General features: G+C 42.6%; 1 protein-coding gene across 3 annotated transcripts in view; it reads left to right on the top strand.

Moving 5' to 3' along the window:
* SOX5 (SRY-box transcription factor 5) overlaps nt 1–20,196 on the top strand; it is a 423,652-nt gene extending 403,456 nt beyond the window's left edge. For all 3 annotated transcript variants that reach the window (XM_085652751.1, XM_085652752.1, XM_085652753.1), the window contains 2 exons: nt 6,357–6,573; nt 14,191–20,196. In XM_085652751.1, coding sequence (XP_085508877.1) covers nt 6,357–6,573; nt 14,191–14,491 — 518 coding nt within the window. In that variant the 3' untranslated portion in view covers nt 14,492–20,196. The remainder of the gene's footprint in view (nt 1–6,356; nt 6,574–14,190) is intronic.
* Nucleotides 20,197–21,166: the final 970 nt, after the last annotated feature.

Below are 21,166 nucleotides of genomic sequence, written 5' to 3'. Positions count from 1 at the left end.
TACATGCTGTAGGGGATAGCGTACTCCACACGCTCCCTCCGTAGTGGACATTGTAGTCCACCTTCCACACTGTAGTGGACACCATACTCCACACACTCACTCCATAGTGGACACTATAGTCCACACGTTCACACTGTAGTGGACACCATACTCCACACACTCACTTCATAGTGTACACTGTACTCCACACACTCACTCCATAGTGGACACTGTACTCCACACACTCACTTCATAGTGGACACTATAGTCCATGTGTCCACACTGTGGTGGACACCACACTCCACACACTCACTCCATAGTGGACACTGTACTCCACACACTCACTCCATATTTGACACTGTACTCCACACACTCACTCCATAGTGGACACTATAGTCCACACGTCCACACTGTGGTGGACACCATACTCCACACACTCACTCCATAGTGGACACGATAGTCCACATGTCCACACTGTGGTGGACACCATACTCCACACACTCACTCCATAGTGGACACTATAGTCCACACGTTCACACTGTAGTGGACACCATACTCCACACACTCACTCTATAGTGGACACTGTACTCCACACACTCACTCCATAGTGGACACTGTACTCCACACACTCACTTCATAGTGGACACTATAGTCCATGTGTCCACACTGTGGTGGACACCATACTCCACACACTCACTCCATAGTGGACACTGTACTCCACACACTCACTCCATAGTGGACACTGTACTCCACACACTCACTCCATAATGGACACTATAGTCCACACGTCCACACTGTGGTGGACACCATACTCCACACACTCACTCCATAGTGGACACTATAGTCCATACGTTCACACTGTAGTGGACACCATACTCCACACACTCACTCTATAGTGGACACTGTACTCCACACACTCACTCCATAGTGGACACCATACTCCACACACTCACTCCATAGTGGACACTATAGTCCACACGTTCACACTGTAGTGGACACCATACTCCACACACTCACTCCATAGTGGACACTGTACTCCACACACTCACTCCATAGTGGACACTATAGTCCACACGTCCACACTGTGGTGAACACCATACTCCACACACTCACTCTATAGTGGACACTGTACTCCACACACTTACTCCATAGTGGACACTGTACTCCACACGCTCACTCTATAGTGGACACTATGGTACCATCGTTCACATTGTAATGAACTGCAGTCCACATGCTTGCTTCTTAGTGAACACTGTACTCCACATGCTCCCTCTGTAGTGGACACTATAGTCCACGCGCTCAGACTGTAGCGGGCACACGCTCCATAGTTGACTCTACTCCATCCGCTCGCACTGTAGCGTACACCATAGTTCCATCATTCACGTTGCAGTGGACGCAATCCACACGTTCACTCCATAGGGAGCTCCCGCTTTACTATAGGTCCCCAGGATCATTTCTGTTTTTTCATAGCATTGTCATTAATAACATTCTTTTTTTCCTACTTTGCTTTTGCTCTTCTTTTTTAGCATGCACCAGACATTTGCACTTACAGACTCACTGAAAACATAACCTTTAGCAACTGTTTCTTTAACGATTTATTCCAAACTTGGAAAAGTGTACCGCTTTAGGCAGCACAGCTGGCAGTGTTTTATGCGAATGAGACATGAGGTTTTTATTTTATTCCTAACTGGAAAATGTCAACAGAAATGTTTGAGTCCAGTTACTTAAAATGTAATTGTGAGTCAGAGCTGTTGTGGCACGGAAAGCACTCAGCATTTTGCATCAACCCCAGCCCCAGTAAAAGGGGAAAATATGAGCTGGTGAAATGGGAGTCCTCCATTTAAATCCATGTGGGGGCACCTCTCGCCTTGGGCCTTTTCAAACAAGGGGTTGAGGGCGACCAGTTAATATGTGTCACCTGGTCGTTGCCCTGACATAATGGTGATTAGTGTGATTTTTGTACAAAGTCCTTTAACCAGAATGGATTCCACAAATGGGTTTTTCAGCAGTCAACAGTGTTTTTACCATTGTTAGTGCTTTTTCATGGCCCATTGTATATTTAACAAATGCTATGAAAGCAAAGTCAGCGCCAACCAAAATATCGCGTCACGAAACGGGCTAAGCCAGGTGTGACTGGAAGAATCCATTCAGCAATGTCTATTATTCAAACTTGCTGAACCAGAAAAGAGACAAGTTCACTCTTCACTACCTCAGCTCTTTGTGCTGCAAGTGCGCCCTCCTTCAGAGATCATTCTGTCAGTTCACGGTTTGGAAAGAGCCGACTATATCAAATATGGCTTGGAAGTCCTGGGTGCCTGCTCTCTGGACTCCCCAAGCGCGGATACTCAGAAGAAATCCTGGGATAAATCTATGGTTCTTATTCTGACTGGGACAGTATTTTCAATGGCGGCGCAAATCGGGGTTACATTTTGCGTAAAATTGCTGCACAGACCCAGAGTTCTTTTGTGCACAAATGTTTACCAAGTAAAAACAACCAGAAATGGTGTGAGAGAAAAGTGAGAGGGTTCAAGTTGTGTAGCTGGTAAATGGGGAGAACAAGAGATACCACAGCTTTATCCCATTTCAAACTGCAAAACTAGTAATGCGGAAACCAAACCCATTGATAGAGATTATTTTGGGGTATTGTTAAATGACTTTATCAGGATACTTGGAATAAGCCCCATCTCTTTTATTTGTCTTCTAGAGTAAAGGTTTTTCATTTTGTTGGGTCAAATCCATCACTTTCCTACCTTTTGTTCCTTCTTCTGTCTTGCATTCCCACCAAGGTTCAGCTTATTGATTTTTCAGTAGCTGCTTGATAGATTTCTGTATTTAATGCGCAAAAACGTTGTGCCCTCCTTGTGTTTCCACAGTCCTCTATCACGCTGCCGAAGGATATTTATCTGGCGGCAGCATATTTCCCTGTCTCACAATCCATCTCTCTGCCCCAGCCTCTGTGGAGATGTTTTGATTATATTTATTTTTCTAAATGCATGACTTTGTCCTGTTCCACTTTGTCTTACCTGTTCCATGCCTCTAATTTCTCCACTCCCGTTTTTGCACCTGCTTCATGGCAATTAGAAAAGTTTCCCTGGTTTGGATGCTGCCTTTGTTTTGACTCCCCCCGTCTCACATCTGAGGAACTCGTTTGAACTGCAGCTACAGCCACTCAAAAATAGCATGAGTTTGTCTTTAACAAGTCTAAGTGCATCACTTCGAAATTGTAGTGTATTTAATTGAAATGAATTAAGTGCAATGTCGCTGTGAAAAGTAACATTCCAAAGTTTTTATAGCGAGCCAAGAGACTACATCAACACAAATTAAACACATTTCTACCCGAGGCTCTAAATGAATGTGATAGTGGTTCGCTTTTTACCCCAAACCCTCAACCCTATACGTTAATCTCTCTAAACCATACAGCTTTAACGGTTTGCCCATAACTATTGAAACCTTAACCATGCACCTTTAGCTAGATTTCGAAACACTTAAACATACCCTTAACCCTTTAGGCTAACTATTAATGCCACCCCGATTATACTTCTACCCTAAGCCATTGCTAATTCAACTCCTAACCCTATGTCCTTACCCCTGTAACCTATACTTTAACCCTTACTTCTATATCCGAAACCCTTAGCCCAAACCTGTAACCCTGTTCTCAGAACTCCCATACCTTTTACCCCAACCTTGTACTCCTTAACCTTATACATGTGAACTCTAACCTTTAATCCCTAACCACATCGGAATATTCTGTACCGTGCACCACAAATCGTTAACACTTGTCCCTTAATCACTAACCCATAACCTGAACCCTTATACCCTTGGCCCCCAACTATACCCCAAGTCATTAACCTTATACATTTAATCCTATAATCCCATTCCCATAACCTCTATGCCCTATGTGTTACACTATATACTGTATCTTTAAACCTAAATGCGTAAAACCCTTCACCCCTTCACACTGTCCCTACACAGGGTTGCCTCCTGGCCTGTTTTATACCAACACAAGCAGTATTTTTAATGTCCCTCTGGTAAAAAAAAAAAACTGAAAAAGAAAATCCCCTTTAGTCACAATTGTATTCCCTTATCAGTACACACTGTGAACAGTAAATATAAGAAGAAAACACTTTACAATGTGTTCTGATGCTTCCAGAATGACCCCTGAATGATAATGAAACTAAACAAAGATAAAAAGGACATGTTGGAAAATGAATACAGATGATTTTATGTAAAGGTCTGTGAGAGGTGATGAATAAAGCTGGAAATTCTAAATGGCCCCCTATGAAAAGACCAGAGCGATCACTTGACACTTTCCTACATTTGGTTCAATCTTCCTATTTTATGCATTGTCTTCAAAGAGCAGGGTTTAATGCCTACACATAGTTGGATGTGATGGATACCAACACTCGTTTTTGGGGCTGGGACTTATTTTTCATCATCAGACTTTAACCCAGACCAAGACAGAAAGAAAGGCCAAACGGGAATAAAGGAAGGGGGAGAGAAAGAGAAAAATAGGACAACGGTGACAAAGGTAAAAAGCAGGGATGAAAAAGATCTTACAAGAGTGGGATACAGAGACAGAAAATGTAGGGTGATGGTAGCAGCGCTTAATTTGAGCTGGTGGTTTTTAGTGCTCAACACCACCACTTAAATGTCTTATGACAGTCTGCCACATGGTGGTGCTATCTGCCTAATTTGGGATGAGCACAACAGCAGCTGTTTTTTAATTGAGTATACTTGATCATTGACTAATAACTGACACCCAGGCCATTCCTATATCTTTGGGTGCCTGGAATAGTATGGATTGTCACACTTGTTAGTGTGTGATGGTTAGTAGTTGAATTGGTACTGTCATTGGCAGCACTGGCAGGGGCAATGGATGCTGCAACCTGCAGCGGCCTCCTGACAAGGGACCTGGTGCTTATGTGTTTTTACAAATCGAGCACTGGGTGGAAGTAAGTTGCGTGAGGTAGAATCAGTGCTTTAACTGGTTCGGTACTGCCCGGTACTGATTATCTGCACTTTTTTGTATTTTGAGAGGGAGAGTACCTGCACTTCTCAAGAGTGACTTAATACTTTTGATCGGAGAGTACCAGCACTTCTGCGAAACAAGCAGGTACTCTGGTACAGGACAGGGTACCTGCATTTCTACCTTTCCATTTCAAGCACTGGGTGGAATCCAGACTAGGCAGACTTACAGCACACCCAGCATTGAACAGAGCTGGCAGTGATCTCGTAAAAAGAACTTTGGGCCCTTGGGCTTATGTTTATTGCATAGTTGAAGTACTAGCAAGCAGTCCTATTCATCTCAGCGGTATGTTCCTCTATGGACTTAAAGGTGGGCCCGTTATATGAGCGTGTATGTTATGTTTACTGCTCAGTCATCCAAGAGTGACTCCCATGACAACAGAACTCCTGACATGTTTGGAAATACCAGAGGAAATCACCATAATCGCAACAGTAATGCCCTGCAAGAATTTCTGAGTTTAGAAAGACATCCTTTGTTAATCTTTCTCTGATCAAGGGCATGTTTTCTTGTTTTGTAATTAGTCGAAATGGCTAACAAACCCTATCAAAAATTCTAAATGTGTTTTCCATTGAGGACTGCGTTTGATTTCTGCGCTTAGATCTGGCAATGTGCCATTCATTGCTTGTGTAACACCTTGCTCCAGTTTGAGACTGGGAATTGTACAAAGTAATGTTCGTTTTTAGCCTAAAGAATGCATTCTTTGTCACTCAAACAAGTAAATGTGAAACTCTTGCGATTGGCGAGTTATGACCTAGAGAATGGGACGTGCGTGGCGCAGTTCATTTCTGCTTTTCTTTGCCACATGGATACATCACTATTTGTATTTCATTTATTCGGTGCATTGCCACTGGTGTAGGTTTGTGACGAAGCCGAGCGCCGGACAGTGGAAGGGGGATTATGGAAGGCACAAGTAAAAACAATAAACAGACAAAACAGCAGTGCCTGTGATTTAGGAGGGTATCCTGCGCTCACAGACCAAAGCCACGGCATTTGTAATTCTACAAGACGACGCCAGTGGGCGTTCAAGATGGCGCTCATGGAAGACATGTTCGATGTGTCAGTGGTCAGAGTGTTGGTCTACTCTATACTGAAGAAGGAAGTTACGAATGCGGGGCACTGGGCAGGACATGAAGGGTTCTCTTGTTTGTACCCTAGCCTGGTCTACCTCTGGGGTCCAAGGAAGGGCTCTTCTAGATTCACAATATACAAGCAGGGAAACGTGCATTTGGAACCTCCCCATCTCTGGTGCACACGTCTCTGTGATTTCTTGTCGAGATGTATCATCCGTTGTACATTTCAGAAATAATGCGTCTTGCATCACAACCGAGCCTGTCCCATTTGTGTCTCACAGGCTCCCGCTGGAAGGCGATGACAAACCTAGAGAAGCAGCCGTACTATGAAGAACAAGCGCGGCTAAGCAAACAGCACCTGGAAAAGTACCCAGACTACAAGTACAAGCCCCGGCCCAAGCGCACTTGCCTCGTGGATGGCAAGAAGCTGCGGATTGGCGAGTACAAGGCAATCATGCGCAACAGACGTCAGGAGATGAGACAGTATTTTAATGTAGGGTAAGTGGTTTCAGTCATTTAATCGTTAACATTCATTCTGATTTTAAGTAATAGGCGTTTGAAGTGCCCCGGCGTCAAAATGTATGGATTCTGCCAATTTGAAGATTAACAACATACCGTTTTCGACGCTGCTCCTGATTGTGAGCTAAATAGACAAGACAGCATTACAATGATAAAAGTGCATGACATTCATAAAACCAAATGCAGTGATGAACTTGTAAATAAGTAAATGCAGAGGGCAAACATTTTTAATAGCATCTTATATCTGGTAGGGGCAATCACCTGCACTGCCTCCTGACTACCAAAGCTGACTGTTCTTCATCCCACCTCATGCCTCTCGCTTCCACCACTGTGCATTTCCAGTCCTTTTGTGACTCACTCTTGCAGGTTCCTTTCCCTCCCTGCTTTAACCCTCTGCCACTGTTTTCCCATCTTTCTCTTCCTCCTCCTTCCCGCCTTTACTAACTTTCTCTTTCTTAGCCCTGGTGTGCAAAACTGAGTGCTGGTGTCCTCCGTCTGGAAGCACCGGCACAAATTAGGCACTTACCAAATGTCACACGTGCAGCAGCACTATTAATCCTTTTGCAATGAATAATTTAAAAAGCAAACATGTTAATGTCATACGATGGTGCCTTTTCCCTTTCTTCTCCAGCAGCTCTAAATAAACTCACAGCAGGAGTAGGTTGCAGTAGCTCATGTCTTGCATACTCCTGCCACCTAGTGGTTGGATCAGAAACATACACAATGTGGGAAAAAGAGCCTATGGGCGTGTACTTGTAGGATGTATATGTAACCAGGCACTTACTGGTGCTGACCATTATTCGGAACCCCAGCATCTTCACATTTCATGGGGCACAGAGTTCTAGGTAGAGAATACCATCTGCATGCTGTTGACTCGGGCAAAATGCCCTTAGCCTGTGAGAGATGATGCCTGTAATTTCTATGAGGGGCACTCCTCGCCATACCGTCCGATTCTTGTTCTCCATCTTGCTGCTGAACCACTGGACCACATTCTAAATATGTGGCCTTGTAAATAGGTAACAACAACTATATTGTTCTGTCCAGCACTCTCCCATTTACGTGTTCCAGGCCATTCCCCATCACATCGTAGTTTCTGGAAACTGGGCTCAACCAGACACCCTGCACAAAACTGGTCTATGGACAACATCTTTTATGTAAAATGTTCCACTGCGCTTCAGACGTAAGGCTGTGCTACATTAAATAGCCAGAGTAAACAAAGAATCGATCACTTTATTATATGGAGCACTCAGATGACACGCCGCACTTGATTTGTCAGTCTTCAAGACTAACTCTGACCAGACACTTTCAGATCCCAAACGTTGCCTGCTGCTGACACGATTCTGTGCAGCAGGAGCCCATGGCCGAGCTACCTCTCTAGCCTGTAATAGGATGCAACTGAAGGATGCTGGTCAGAAATCACACCACAATGTCATCCGTGCCGATTGTTGAAGGATTTAAAACATCAAACCTGACACGGCAAACCTGTAGTAGAGATTTTGAAATTACGATACAAAAATGCACAAGGAATCGGGCACGCCATCCTCTGAAACATTTTTAAGAATCATTGAAAGAAAGCATCGAGTGCAGGACATACAACTGTTACGAGTGTATATTGGTTTAGGAAGTAGGATTTAGAGGTGTGACTTCGGACAAATGTATCAGAAAATGTAAGATAATAAAAACACATAGCATAGCAAAAGAGAATTGTTCCTGGTAACGAGTACCATGTTTGCAATGTAATCACTTCAACCTCCTCGATGTTACAATAGAACACATGGGTCAAACTAGAGTTTTTTCTTACCAAGAAAGAGACTTTATTGCATGAAGACAAGTAGGCTTTTGGTGCCCCATTAAGAGAGCAAATGGGACTTGTGTATGCTAGAATGCACAGCAGATGGAATTCAAGGCTTCAATTTCCACAGGATACAAAATACGAATTGCTTGACTGCAGGTGTCAAGCAAAAAAGAATGCATCATGAAACCTGTTAAATTTAAATTACCTTTTTAGGTCTCGGCTCGAAGGCTGTGCTTGCGCAGTCTCGATCCGAGATTTAATGACTTGGAGAAGAGGGGCTTGAACCCGCCCCTCTTCTCCCCTCTTCTCCATTGGCTGGCCTCTTGAATGCTGGCCAGCCATTGGAGAAGAGGTCCGTCATTCCGATTAGGCCCCGTCCTTTTCGGATCGGGGGCGTGTTTTTTGCAGAAAGTCTAATTATCTCCTCCAGCAAATGGTAAGAGGAGATAAAAGCAAAACACGCCCCCAAATCCGAAAACGCCACTGCGTTTCTCCGAGGCATTTCTGCTCTGCCTCGGAGAAAGGCAGTGGTGTGCTTGCCTTTTGCTCTGCCTTGTTTTTGCCTTGATCTGTTTGACTTCTAAGAACTTCCTTTTCACGCCCAAAGGTAAAGCTGCTCCGATGCCGCTCTCAACTGGGTGGATAAATGCAAGGGGGCCGCTGGTGTCCCAGCAGGGGCCTAGACAGAGCTCTATGAACGCGGCAGGCCCGTCCTTGAATGCCCCCAGTGGAGACCAGCCTTCACGGGACCCCCGCGCCATGACAATGGCTTCCTATGCAGCCCTTAACAAGCCAAATGTCTGCGCACAGGATGTGACTACGGCGCTATTGTTCTCTTTTTTCAGATTTAAATAGCGCGAACTGGGTCCAAGGGCATTCGAGCATTTTCTCTCGTCATAAATTGTCCGCGCTTTTAAAGAAGAAAAGTAAAAACGTTTTTTTTTTTTGTATTGAGGGAGAGAGAAAGGTGCAAGACGTGCAGGACGACGAAGAGAGGAAAAACATGTGAGGAAGGGAGGGCGGGATGAAGCCTTTTAAGATGCCTGTGGAGTGGCATGGGCCTATCACTTAAAGCCTGTTTAAGTGCAATGCAAACGTTAGCGCTGAGCCCAATGTATCCGGAGAAACTCAGCCCTAAGTTAGCACCTCCACCTCTCAGTCCCGATGGGTCACCAAAGACCAAAGTGCACCCTATTAAAAGACCTCACAACTGGGGGTTAACTTAGCGCGGCTTGTAAAAGCGGTCGGACGGCACTGGACTGAGCCGTCTGGCAGTAATTAAGAAAACACATCTAAATATGAAATTTATAACAAGGCAAGTGGAGGACTTGAAACCATGGGCACGTGTTTTTGATGTAAGGAAAATCAACACATGTAAAGCGCTCTGATACCTTCGGGTGTAAAACTCTAAAATAAATAAGCAACGCCAATCATAGTACCAAGCTAGCACGACCGAACCACGCCTTGCCTCGCCTGTGCACAGTTATGTAGAAGACCAAAAATAGAAGATAAATAAACAAGATTATTAATGTATATGTATATTTATTGCAGATGGTATAAAGGAGCCCGAAACGTTACCTCAATGTTCGTGGTTCCTGTGTGATTCGAAATCTAAAAGACCACATTCGTGTACTCAAATTCCAGGATGCACAACCTATCAACTAATTCTTAGCAATAAATGTAGTCATAAATATAATTTTTTTTAAGGCTGAGCGGTTGACAGAGCACTTTTGAATATTTTCCAGGCACGGTGTACATAAATTGCATAATGTATGCATAGTTGTTCCACTGATATCTGTGGGATACTCGGTGCCCACATACAGTGTTCCGCTGCTGCCCCCCTGGAGCTTAGCCTGCCTGTGTAACCGCACTTGGTAACCCGATACAAGACAATTCCTTAAAACTGTTGGGAAACTTTAGCAAAACATTTACCAGTTAACAAGCATTTACAATGCAACGGTCTCGGCATTGTTAAAGTTAGAGCTATTGGCATTGCTCATGACAATGCCGTTTCTTTAAATGTTTTAAAAACAAAAACATAAACAAAAATAATGTCATGAGCAATGCCAATAGCTCTAATTTTACCAATGCCGAGACCATTGCATTGTAAATGCTTGTTGCATTATCTCTTTAGATGTTTTCTCCCGTGCCCTTTCAGGTCTGCCCCATTTCTTTTTCTAAAACAGCCAGTTTGTTCTTATCTGTTGGAGCACAAAAGTTTACAGGCAACATTTTTTGCTTCAAATTTCATTAGTATTGTTCAAACAATACCATTGGAAGCTAAACATAGAGAAACACTTTTATTATATTGTTGTTTTTCTGTATGGCGTTCATACATTAGATGCGATCAATAATGTTTCCAACCTGATTTAAAAGAAAAAACGAAAATGCTTTTATCGCCAGCTGTCTTTATTCACATTTGTAAAGTGCAACTCTGTTACCCCTAGCGGTATTTGGGAGGGCGCTGTGTCTCCATGGAAGAGGCAGGCCTTGAGTCTCTTTCTGAAGTGTGCTAGCGAGGGGGCTCTTTGGAGCTGTAGGGGGAGGTCACTCCAGGTCTTGTCTGTGTTGTAGGAGAAAGAGTGGCCGCTGCTGCTGGTGCGGCGGATGCGGGGTGTGTGAGGGTGAGTGAAGAGGAGCGTAGGTATCTAGCGGGTTGGTGGAAGTTCAGTCAATGGTTGAGGTAGGCAGGTCCTAGGTCGTGCAGGGCTTTGTGGGCATGCATGGAGATCTTGTACTGGCATCTTTTCTAGATGGGGAGCCAGTAGAGGACTCTCAGGTGGGGACGATGTGGGTTTGTTTGAGGAGGTCTAGGATGAGTCTGCCCATGGCGTTCTGCATGGTCTGGAGTCTTCTGAGGACCTGGGTGGTGATGCTGGTATAGAGGGCATTCCTGTAGTCGAGGCGGCTGGTGATGAAGGCCTGAGTGGTGTACTTTCTGGTGTTGGTTGGTATCCATCAGAAGATTCTGTAGAGCAGGCAAAGTGTGTTAACCTGTTGTTTCATGGTCAGTTAGCTATCGAGGATGATGCAGAGGTTGCTTGCATGGTCGGTTGGTGTGGGTCCAAGTCTGCAGGCCACCAACTGTGTCTCCATGCAGAACGGTTCTTCCTGAAGATCAGTATTTCAGTTTTGTCGAGTTTAGTTGGAGGCAATTGTCTCTCATCCATTTGGCTACATTGGTCAATTTTGTTGCAGAAGTTGGTTTTGGCGTTGGCAGGGTCCTTGGTTACTGAGAGGGTCAGCTGAGTGTCGTCTGCGTAGGAGATCCTGTTGAGTCCATGGGATCTGACGAAATCTGCGAGGGGGGTCATGTAGATGTTGAACAGGGTGAAGCTGAGGGATGATCCTGTGGTACGCTGCATATGATGTCTTTGGCTGCAGAGGTGAAGGGAGTAAGTTGGATGCTCTGTGTGCTTCCTGTGAGGAAGGAGGTTATTCACTTGAGGGTGCCTTGGCACATGCCTATGTTGTAGAGTCTGTTGATGAGGGTGTTGTGGGAGATTTTGTGTTGAACGCCATGGAGAAGTCGAGGAGGATTAGAGCCACACCAGCAATCAGTATGGTCTAAGTACTGTGGTTGGCACAAAGTCCTGACTGAGAGGCGTCCAGTAGGTGTTTTTGTTACAGGAATTCGGTAAACTGCTGTTCGATGCCTTTCTCAAGAACTTTGGCTGGGTAGGGGAGCAGGGAGATTGGATGATAATTTTTGAGATAGTTGGGGTCAGCAGAGGCTTTCTTTAGGAAAGGCCTGACATCTGCACGATTCCATCTGTCCAGCAAGGTTGCTGTGGAGATGGAGGCGTTGAGGATACTGGTGAGTTGCGTGATGATTGGGTTTGTTGCGAGGTTGTAGAGGTGGTGGGGGCAGGGGTCGGTGGGCATCCTGGATTGGATGGAAGAAATGATGGCTGAGGTGGTCAGGTGGTGAGCCATGATCAGGTGGTGATGTTTGGCTGGTGTTTGCTGGTTGATGGTGGCGGGTTGGATGTTGAAATTGTTGTAGATATTGGTGATCTTGCTGTGGGAGTAACCTGGGAGGGTTTTGCAGAGGTCTTGGGAGGGGTGGATGATGTACTCTATGACTGTCGGGTTGGAGAATTCTTTGACTATTTTGAAGAGTTCCTTTGTGTGGTTGGCAGCAGAGTCGAATACAGGTGGTGATGGCTCTTTTCTTGGCTTCTTTGATGTACTGGTGATAGTCTGAGGGATGTTTTTTGAGCGGGTCTGTCAGGGAGGTTTTTGGTGGCTCACCATGGTTTCTCCATTTGGTGGCAGTTGCGCTTGGTGGTCTTGAGTTCTGGGGTGTGCCAGCTGGCATGTTTGGCGCTCTTGTTGGTTTTTGTAGGTTTCAGTGGCACAACTCTGTTGGTGCAGTAGGTGATCCAGGTGGCGAAGTTCGGGACGGCCTGGTCGAGATCTGTTGAGGCCTTTGATTGGGAGGTGATTAAGGGTCTGTGACCACTGAGATTCAATGAGCTTGCTCCATCTGTGGTGGGAGGAGATCTGCTGCCTGGTTATGGTGTGCTGGGTGTCGGTGATGGTGAAGTGTATGATGGTGTGATCAGTCTAGGTGAGTTCTATGGTGTGGCTGAATTTGATTCTGTTGCTTGAGGTGAAAATGGGGGTTGAGAGTGTGTTCGGCTTTGTGCATGTGTTCGGTGACCAGTTGGGTACTGTTGAGGATCAATAAAATATTCTAAGTCCATCAGGTAATGCAAATTTCATTTCTTGTAGGCCCAAAGTTGTCAGAGGATAAGGAGCATCAGAGAAAGAGTGATGTACGGCCTGCATTAAAATTTTTTAAAGTTGTTTTCATACTAAAAGCTTTATTTAGACTTTGGCTGTCAGGCTACTCCATTAAAACATGACCTATACCCTATGTGCCATACTGCAAGTGCTGTAGACTATATTCTATATTCTATTTGTAATATGGCGCACAGAACATAACCACCATTGTGACGGAATATCTTGTCTGCCAAACTGTAAATAATAATAAGAAAAATCCCACTGATGGATACATTTATTATTTAAAAAGAGTAAAGCTGTAACAGATCCCCTTCAAAGAGTTCCGGCATGTGGGTAATGGGTTAATGCATGCAGTTGTTGAATAACCTCAGTAAATCATATCACTACCATGACGTAACTGCACGGGCAAGGTGTACTACCTGCTGACCATAGCCTTGAACTAATGATGAAGGATTGCTTTCCTAAGAAGAGGGTGCATGGGAATGGTTTGAATCACCGAGGGCAGGTAACCCAGAATTTGTGACTAAGCACAGAAATATATTTATTCCCTTCGAGACACAGTGGCTTAGTCTGTTCCCTTCTGATCTTGCGGAGATGGTGAAAGATTTTATGTCAAAGAGGCCAGCCTAAGAATCTTTCGATGCCACATGCACCCTGTGGTTTCAAGCATCAGTGGCATGACCATATTGGCCTGAGACCCAACCAATCAAACCACTCTGTACTGTCTGCAGTTTTGCCGTTGTACTGCAGCCTTTTGGGTTGTTCTGCTTGTAATGTGTTGCTACTAAACATATGTTTAATGATGTTCCTGAGTTTCAGCTTGGTGTACCTGGGGTCTCGAGGAGATCCTCCTTGTAAGACTCCTTTTTATAGAGTTAGAGAGCAGTGTTAAATACATCCCATTTCTTAAAATAAATGGCGATGAATCTGTGGCTTACCCATGGATATGAAGCAATGGGTTGTATGGTGTTAAGTGCCCAAGGTTGATGAGCTCAGAAAAGTTGTCTTCACTTCGTTGTTGTCCTACTCTAAAGTTTATTTTTGTCTTGCAGGCAACAAGCACAGATTCCCATCTCCACAGCGGGAGTGGTTTATCCAGGAGCTATCGCCATGGCAGGGATGCCGTCACCTCATCTGCCGTCGGAGCACTCAAGTGTTTCCAGTAGCCCCGAGCCGGGGATGCCCGTCATCCAGAGCACTTATGGAATCAAAACAGAGGAACCTCACATCAAGGAGGAGATGGAGAGGCAGGACATCAATGGAGCAATGTACGATGAGTACGATGAGGAAGATGACCCTGAGGTGGACTATGGCAGTGACAGTGAAAATCACATTGCAGGACAAGCAAACTGATGAGGGTCAACAAGTAGAACCTTAGAGGACTTAACAAGCCCCAGCTGGCTCATCCTTACCAGTGGCCAAGCACATTAACGTTCTCATACACTGACTGTTACTTTAACTATTAGTCTTAACTAGATGGGACATCGGCTGACTAATAGACCTCAGTCTGCATCCAATGGCTAGAAAAGGAAAAAAAACTTCATCATAGACAACAACACCACCACCACCACCACCACCAACAACAACAAAAGAATAAAATAAGCTATGGGTAAAATAATGCCAGTAATTCAGCTGCTGCTCTCAAGCACTGAAGAATTTACCCTACAACCTGTTTTTTTCAGATAAACTTCAATGGCTGTTTGTTCTACAATGTTCTAGAAATTCTCACTCAGGTACACAGTGCCAACAAGTGGCTTGTGAAAGTGTTTTGTTGTTTTTGTGCTACAGTTTAAAGACAAATACAATTTTTTTGGTAATGCACCTGACAGAAAAAAAAAACTAAAAGCATCCCTCTTCTGCTTACCTCCTCCTATACGTTTCTTTTTTCTGGGGGTGAGAGTATTGGGAATTATTTTTTGTCAAACCATCCAACAAGCAATTATGTTGTTCAGAAAGGACTGTTCTACGCCAATTGCACACTTCACTGCATCTCTTAGCAAGTGCCAAATTTGTACTGGAGTCTTGAAATAGTTCAGTTTTTTAACAATTGTTTTACTGGTCTGTCTTAACTTAGGGCAGTGTTATGTCTTAGACAATCCCTGAAAAAAATGATATACCAGCAGCTGGAAGATTTGACTATTTTTTGTAACAGAATCTGTAGGTGCAGTTCTCAGGTGAAAGAGAAAAAGTGAGAGAGGCATAAAGAACTAGAGATAATATTTTATGATCTTGAATCTGTGTGCGCGTGAGTATGTGTGTGTTATGGTACTAATGAAATATGATGGACCATTCGAAGTAAAACTATGCTCTGGGATGAAATCTCACATCCTGTAGCTGAATAGTCAGCAAGGAGCTTTTCATTTTTATTTGCACTTCAAATATTCTGTTCGATGTATATTTGATAAAGGAAAATAATCATAGTACAGTCTGGGCGATAGATGCTTTAATCCCGAGTGCAGTGCCGTGAGGGCTAGTTTACAGAGAAATGTCAGCATTCTGAACCAGAAAAAGTTTGGTAACTTAAGGATTTATCCAATTTATCCACAGTAATGTTGGTGGGGCATCGAATGTTACACTCGCCAAAATTAAAAGTTGTGGTCCTTGTTCATTTCACTGAAAAAAAAACTTATTTCTACAAAGTTTTTTTTTTTTTACCCAACATGAGACACATTTTTGTTTGAATGTATAAGACAAATGCAACAGTTTTGTAACCACCTCTTCACCCAAGTGTCTCAGATAAAAAATTAATTAGGCTAATTCCCAAAACTGTATTTATGAGTATGAGAAAAATCTCTTTGCACTCTAAATATCGTATATTGATATTTAACGCAGTTCAATGGCTCTTAGAACTGATAAAATTACCAATCATCCCACATACTATGATCCCAACCCCAGATCCCTCTCTTATGCCCGATCATGGTCCACTAAAACTGCAAATAAAAAAAAAATGTTAGCTTCCCTGCAAAGCAACAGGCTAATGTGACACAGTACAATGCTAGAGTTCCGTCAGCCTCCGGCGGCATGTCGTCCTGCTCATTGCTCTTGTGGGCCTCTCTACCATTCCTACTTTCTTTTGAAAAGTCTTACCCATGTTTGATTATTCCTAGGTTGTTTCTCCGATAGAAGAAGCCTTGAGCCTCTGGGGAAAAAAGTGGGTGAATCCACTGACTGGCACTGCAGCCCTGGGAAGGGCCATCTGCATCTCCCGCTTTAGTGCTGCTGTGCTTTCAGAAAGAACCGCCTCCCCCCACCCTCCCTTGCAGAAGAGGGGACAGGAGTAGCAACTAAGAAACATAATCAAAAGTTGGCCAAACAAAATAAATATGAAGCTCTCATAGGCAGCTTGGATGTGTGAAAGATTCCCCCCAGCATCTTTTTTTTAAAAGTCTTACAACAACTACCAGAAAAACAAAAATGTACTTTACCCATATTTCTTAATGAGTCCCTGATCATATCCTGCATGTCAGATTTATTTTTGTTTTGTTTCGTTTCCGTTTGTATTTGATGACTGTATTTTTCAGTTGAACTGCCTATTCTTGCTAATGTTGTAATAATTATAATAATAATAATAATAAGTATAATAATAATAATGGTCAGCTGTTCCCAGATTAGTAAGTTATGTATAATTTATTTTCTTTTTTGTTTCAATAGTATTTTATCCTGCTTTGATTTGGAAGTGCAGCATAAGAAAGCTGTCTGATATTAAAATGAACTCTTTTTTTCCCCATTTTGCAAATAAGTCATCCTTTTCCTTCTTCTCTCCATTGCCTCTCTTCCGGTGGGGCCCACTAATAATACATGTCAACGCCTAATTCAAAGGATTGAATGAACTGAAACATAGTTCTCAAATCTTAATCTCTTTTTGCATTCATTCTGATTATTTAAATGCCATGATTGTCTCGAGCCAATCTGTTTTTGAAGCACTCTTTTTGGAAACGCGTAACAAAAGACAATTGTTTTATATCATTTTTCGTATGTAAAATGTGAAAACAGCAATTTTAGTTTTTGGGTTTTTTTAATTATTTTTTTATATTTGTTCTCAGTTGAGGTGAACAAAACATTTTTTGACTCTTGTGGGTTCCCTTCACATTTGCTGGAAACGTATTTTCTATCATGTTAAAGACGCAATGTTTAGTTCTATGACTTTGGGCTACAGGATTACTTTGTTTTAGCTCCAGGTTGGTGCCAGCAGTCCGGCTTCTTCAGAGAAAACTGTAACATAATATACAAGATTGTGTTCACTATGAACAGCAGATTGGGCAGTATTGTGTTATCTTTTTTTATATTTGGGTTTATTTGAAACCAAGTAATAATAAAAGTTAATATAACTGCAGATATCTGGAAATCAGTACTGTGCCAGTTAATCCTAACTGAATTTAATAATCACAACTCTGTCCAGTACCAGAGATGTTCTGTATTTATAAAAAATAAATAAAGCAGAAAATATTTGCAGCTGCATTGGTCTTAAACTCCTGAGTGGCATCAAACTAAGTCTTTTTCATGTAGCAGAATGTTTGAAAGCTCTAAAGATCCTCCTCAAATAGCAGGACCCCAAAGTCTGTCAATAGAAGGGGTTTTCAGTATTCTCATACCAGATAAAAGCGTGTTGAAAAACAAATTCTCAACAAAAGGTCATCATTGATATCCTATATTTTTGGGAACCGTAAATGGCTTTTGTATTGACTTTAGTGCCTCAAAGTTTTGCAAATGAAAGGTGGCATCTGCATTCTTTTCTGCAATGCACTTACAGTAGTGGAGGCAGTTTTAGAGCCTTCACTAAGCACTGCCAATGCCAGTTACGAAGTGGTACTGACCCTTTACGGTTTCAATTGGTTTATAACATCAGTTTGTATTCTAAATGCAAGGTTCACATGCGCCACCCGCTGTCACCGTTCCGGTGTTAGAAATATCCCATTGGATTTGTCTATTGGCGCGCATGGTAACATTACAGCTAATGTGAACTGCACCCTGAGGTAGAACCCCAAATGTACCATGGCTCATTTCATACATCACTATCATGAGAAAGAGTCTTCTATTATATATAGCACTCTTCTTCCTGGAATAACTAGGATACCATTGCCACATAATTTAGCACAGTCTAAGTTGAATTCGTGACTCTTTGAGTGGTCTTGGAAGAATTCTCTTCTTCCTAAGATAGAGATAACCCTAGGGTCGCGGGGAACACAGCACCTTTGTGATCAACGTTTTGTCAAAACTGCTAGTGGGTGTACTTCTTTGCTTCGAAAAGAAGAATCCCCTGACAATCCTAATTATAAATACCAAAATATATATTTAATTGGACTTCAAAATGATATAATGGCCCCAGTATTTCGAGCTGATTGGCAACAGTCTTCAACTGCATGGTTGACTTCAAGCCATCTGAAAGCTGGAGACGAACATAACTTCAGATGTGTTTTCATGACCTAGGACCAAAAGGAATTAAGTCATCAATATATTTTCCGTCATGAGTGTAGGAGTCCACCAGGGTGAGCCTCAACAGGGATAAGAACCACAAATTACCAGCTCCTTTTTGCAATGGTTTGATTATCGGACCTTTGGAGCACGGTTGTGTGGTTCTGCTCCTGTACACCAGCCGATAAGGGTTTCATGACCGAAACATAACCATGTAGTACAGTGCTCACCGTTTACAAACTTTCAAGTTATTGACTTGTGTTTTTTCAGAGACAACTTGAAAACTTTCCTCGTCCAAGGTGCATTTGCAGTAAAGAAGACCTGCCATTTCATACATCTCACGTATATTGAAATATTAGACCGAGCTCATGTGATTGCCACACACATCTAGAAATACATTTAGATTCCCAATACCAGATGCTTGTAACACCTGGGTACGGAAGCGTGATAGCTATATATTATCAGGTATCTGTTACTTGCTGTGGAAATCTTCACTCTGTTGTGATGAAAACATCCAGATTGATCTTGTAAGGCCCAACTTAGGAGAGACCTGTGTCCTTTCCTGCTGTGGGCAGTGTGACTGTGCTGGCGGTACAAGGGCAGGATATTATCCCGCTCTACATTAGCGCATAAGCATCTGGGACAGACTGTTACTGTCCTACATTCTGTTAAAAAAGGTAGGCTCATCACTAGCTTGTTGCTCTTAGACAGACATAGTCTGAATACTTTTGAAGAAGAAAATACCAAGTGATGCTGCAAAGTAAAATCAAGGTCTCCAGTTGTTGGGATGTGTCCATGTTCACATCCACAGATGGATACAACGTGTTACTGTATGCTCATACTCCTCCCCACACTCTTCTTACCACAGCGCAGAGGTTTGAATGAAGATTTTGGTGATGCCACCAATGTGCACCTCCTTTGAGGCCTAGTCCCGCTCTACCCGGCAGTCCTTGCGTTTAATGGTAGATTTGTCTAAGAAGTGCATTCACTTTAGCACAGTTTTGCTGAAATAAAATTTGACTTTTGCCAGATGTCTGCCAAATGATTTCAGGTCGATTCAGCTGTGTTATGTGTATGTCATGCAAAACAGGGGAGGAATGTGTTATTTATGTCTGTGAACTTTTTTTCCGTTTTACCTTTAAACGCTGTCCATTTTCGTAAATGAAAATGTGTAAATCAGGTTTCTGCTGTCAGAGTGCTCTGCTCCTAGTCCGCTTGCCACTGGTTTGCCGAATGCTGAAACAGTATTTATATAGAATAGCTCCATTGGCTCTAAAGCTCTTAGTTCTTCCAATTTTTGGGGGATTTACACATGAATTAAGTAAAAGAAGAGACAATCAAATGCCTGGAGCTCAAAACAAAGTATGTGCAACCTACCATCTCACTTGAAATTTAATAAAAAAAGAAATAATTATGTAAATATAACATAGAGTTATAGATTTATATTTTGTTCATAACACATAATGTAATATAAGTTGTATATTTTCATGTTTTTGTTTATCATTCATGCCACAGTAAAAAAAAAAAGCAGGAGTTGATGTACTCGTAAAAAAAAAAAGTGGGTTTCCACCATCCTGTTTTCTGCATTCCCTTTTTCAGTATTATTGCCATACCAGGCGCCAATAAAAAACAGCAAATGTGTTCTTTATCTGTCCTGAGTGTGTTTCATAAATGTATAACGCTTATGGGGCTGGCGGTGGGGGGGCAGCAATGGAAAGCTAATGTATTGTTTCTACTACTAGAGGGTGCTAATTATTTGTATTCTGTGCCAACGGGCGCCAATGCCTTGTTTTCTTCTGCAACTATAGTTAATGCCTTGTTTTCTACTGCACTTATGGCAAAATGCATTGTTTTTCTTGCACCAGCAACAAAGATGAATGCATTGTTTTCTACCATGAGCATTACCTAATGCATTGTGTTATGCCCCCATGGGGCATCAGTGCATATGACCAGTGACCTATAATATACCAAGCTTTTTAGATCATCTGCTAAATAATAAAAATTGAAAGATAACCATAGAACCGTAAAAAATAATTTTGATCTGTAGTGAGAGGTGTGTGCATAAACATGCTAAATGAGTCCAAAGCTTGGATGAATTTAAATAAAATGTGAAAAACATTTTCTACAACAGTGTCGTGTGCATGTTGATGCCTCTGGAGTTGCTTTTCAGTACTGTCATGGTTTATGGTTACATTTCCTTGACCACTCTTTTTGCATAGCATCCCTATATTCTGTGAAACTGTGAAGGAGATCCGCGTAACCACATAGTTACGCAAAGGTACTCAGTTAAAGTGATGCTCTGGTTTATAGTAATCAATATGCAGAGATTTGTGGCTAATATTAGTCAACTATAAGGTAAAGAACTTAAACATTAAGTGCCTTTAACCCAAAAGAATACGAGTTCAAAGGTTGCTGCACATTCTATTCCATATGGCATATGGCATGCTGACCTTAATTAGTGAAGGACAAAAAGCGTGTTTTGCTGTAATGTAACATGTGGTGCAGTTTTTTTAAATTGTGTTATTTAAAATCACAATGTCACTTCTAGGTATTTGTTGCTATTCAATGTCTTAGTTGTTTCACTACTCCTCAGCAACACCGTTTTTTGGTTGAACA

This window comes from Triturus cristatus, chromosome 4_1 (assembly GCF_964204655.1).
Source record: "Triturus cristatus chromosome 4_1, aTriCri1.1, whole genome shotgun sequence".
In the NCBI taxonomy this organism is placed as follows: Eukaryota; Metazoa; Chordata; class Amphibia; order Caudata; family Salamandridae; genus Triturus; species Triturus cristatus.
This window is presented reverse-complemented; position numbering and strand designations above follow the sequence as displayed.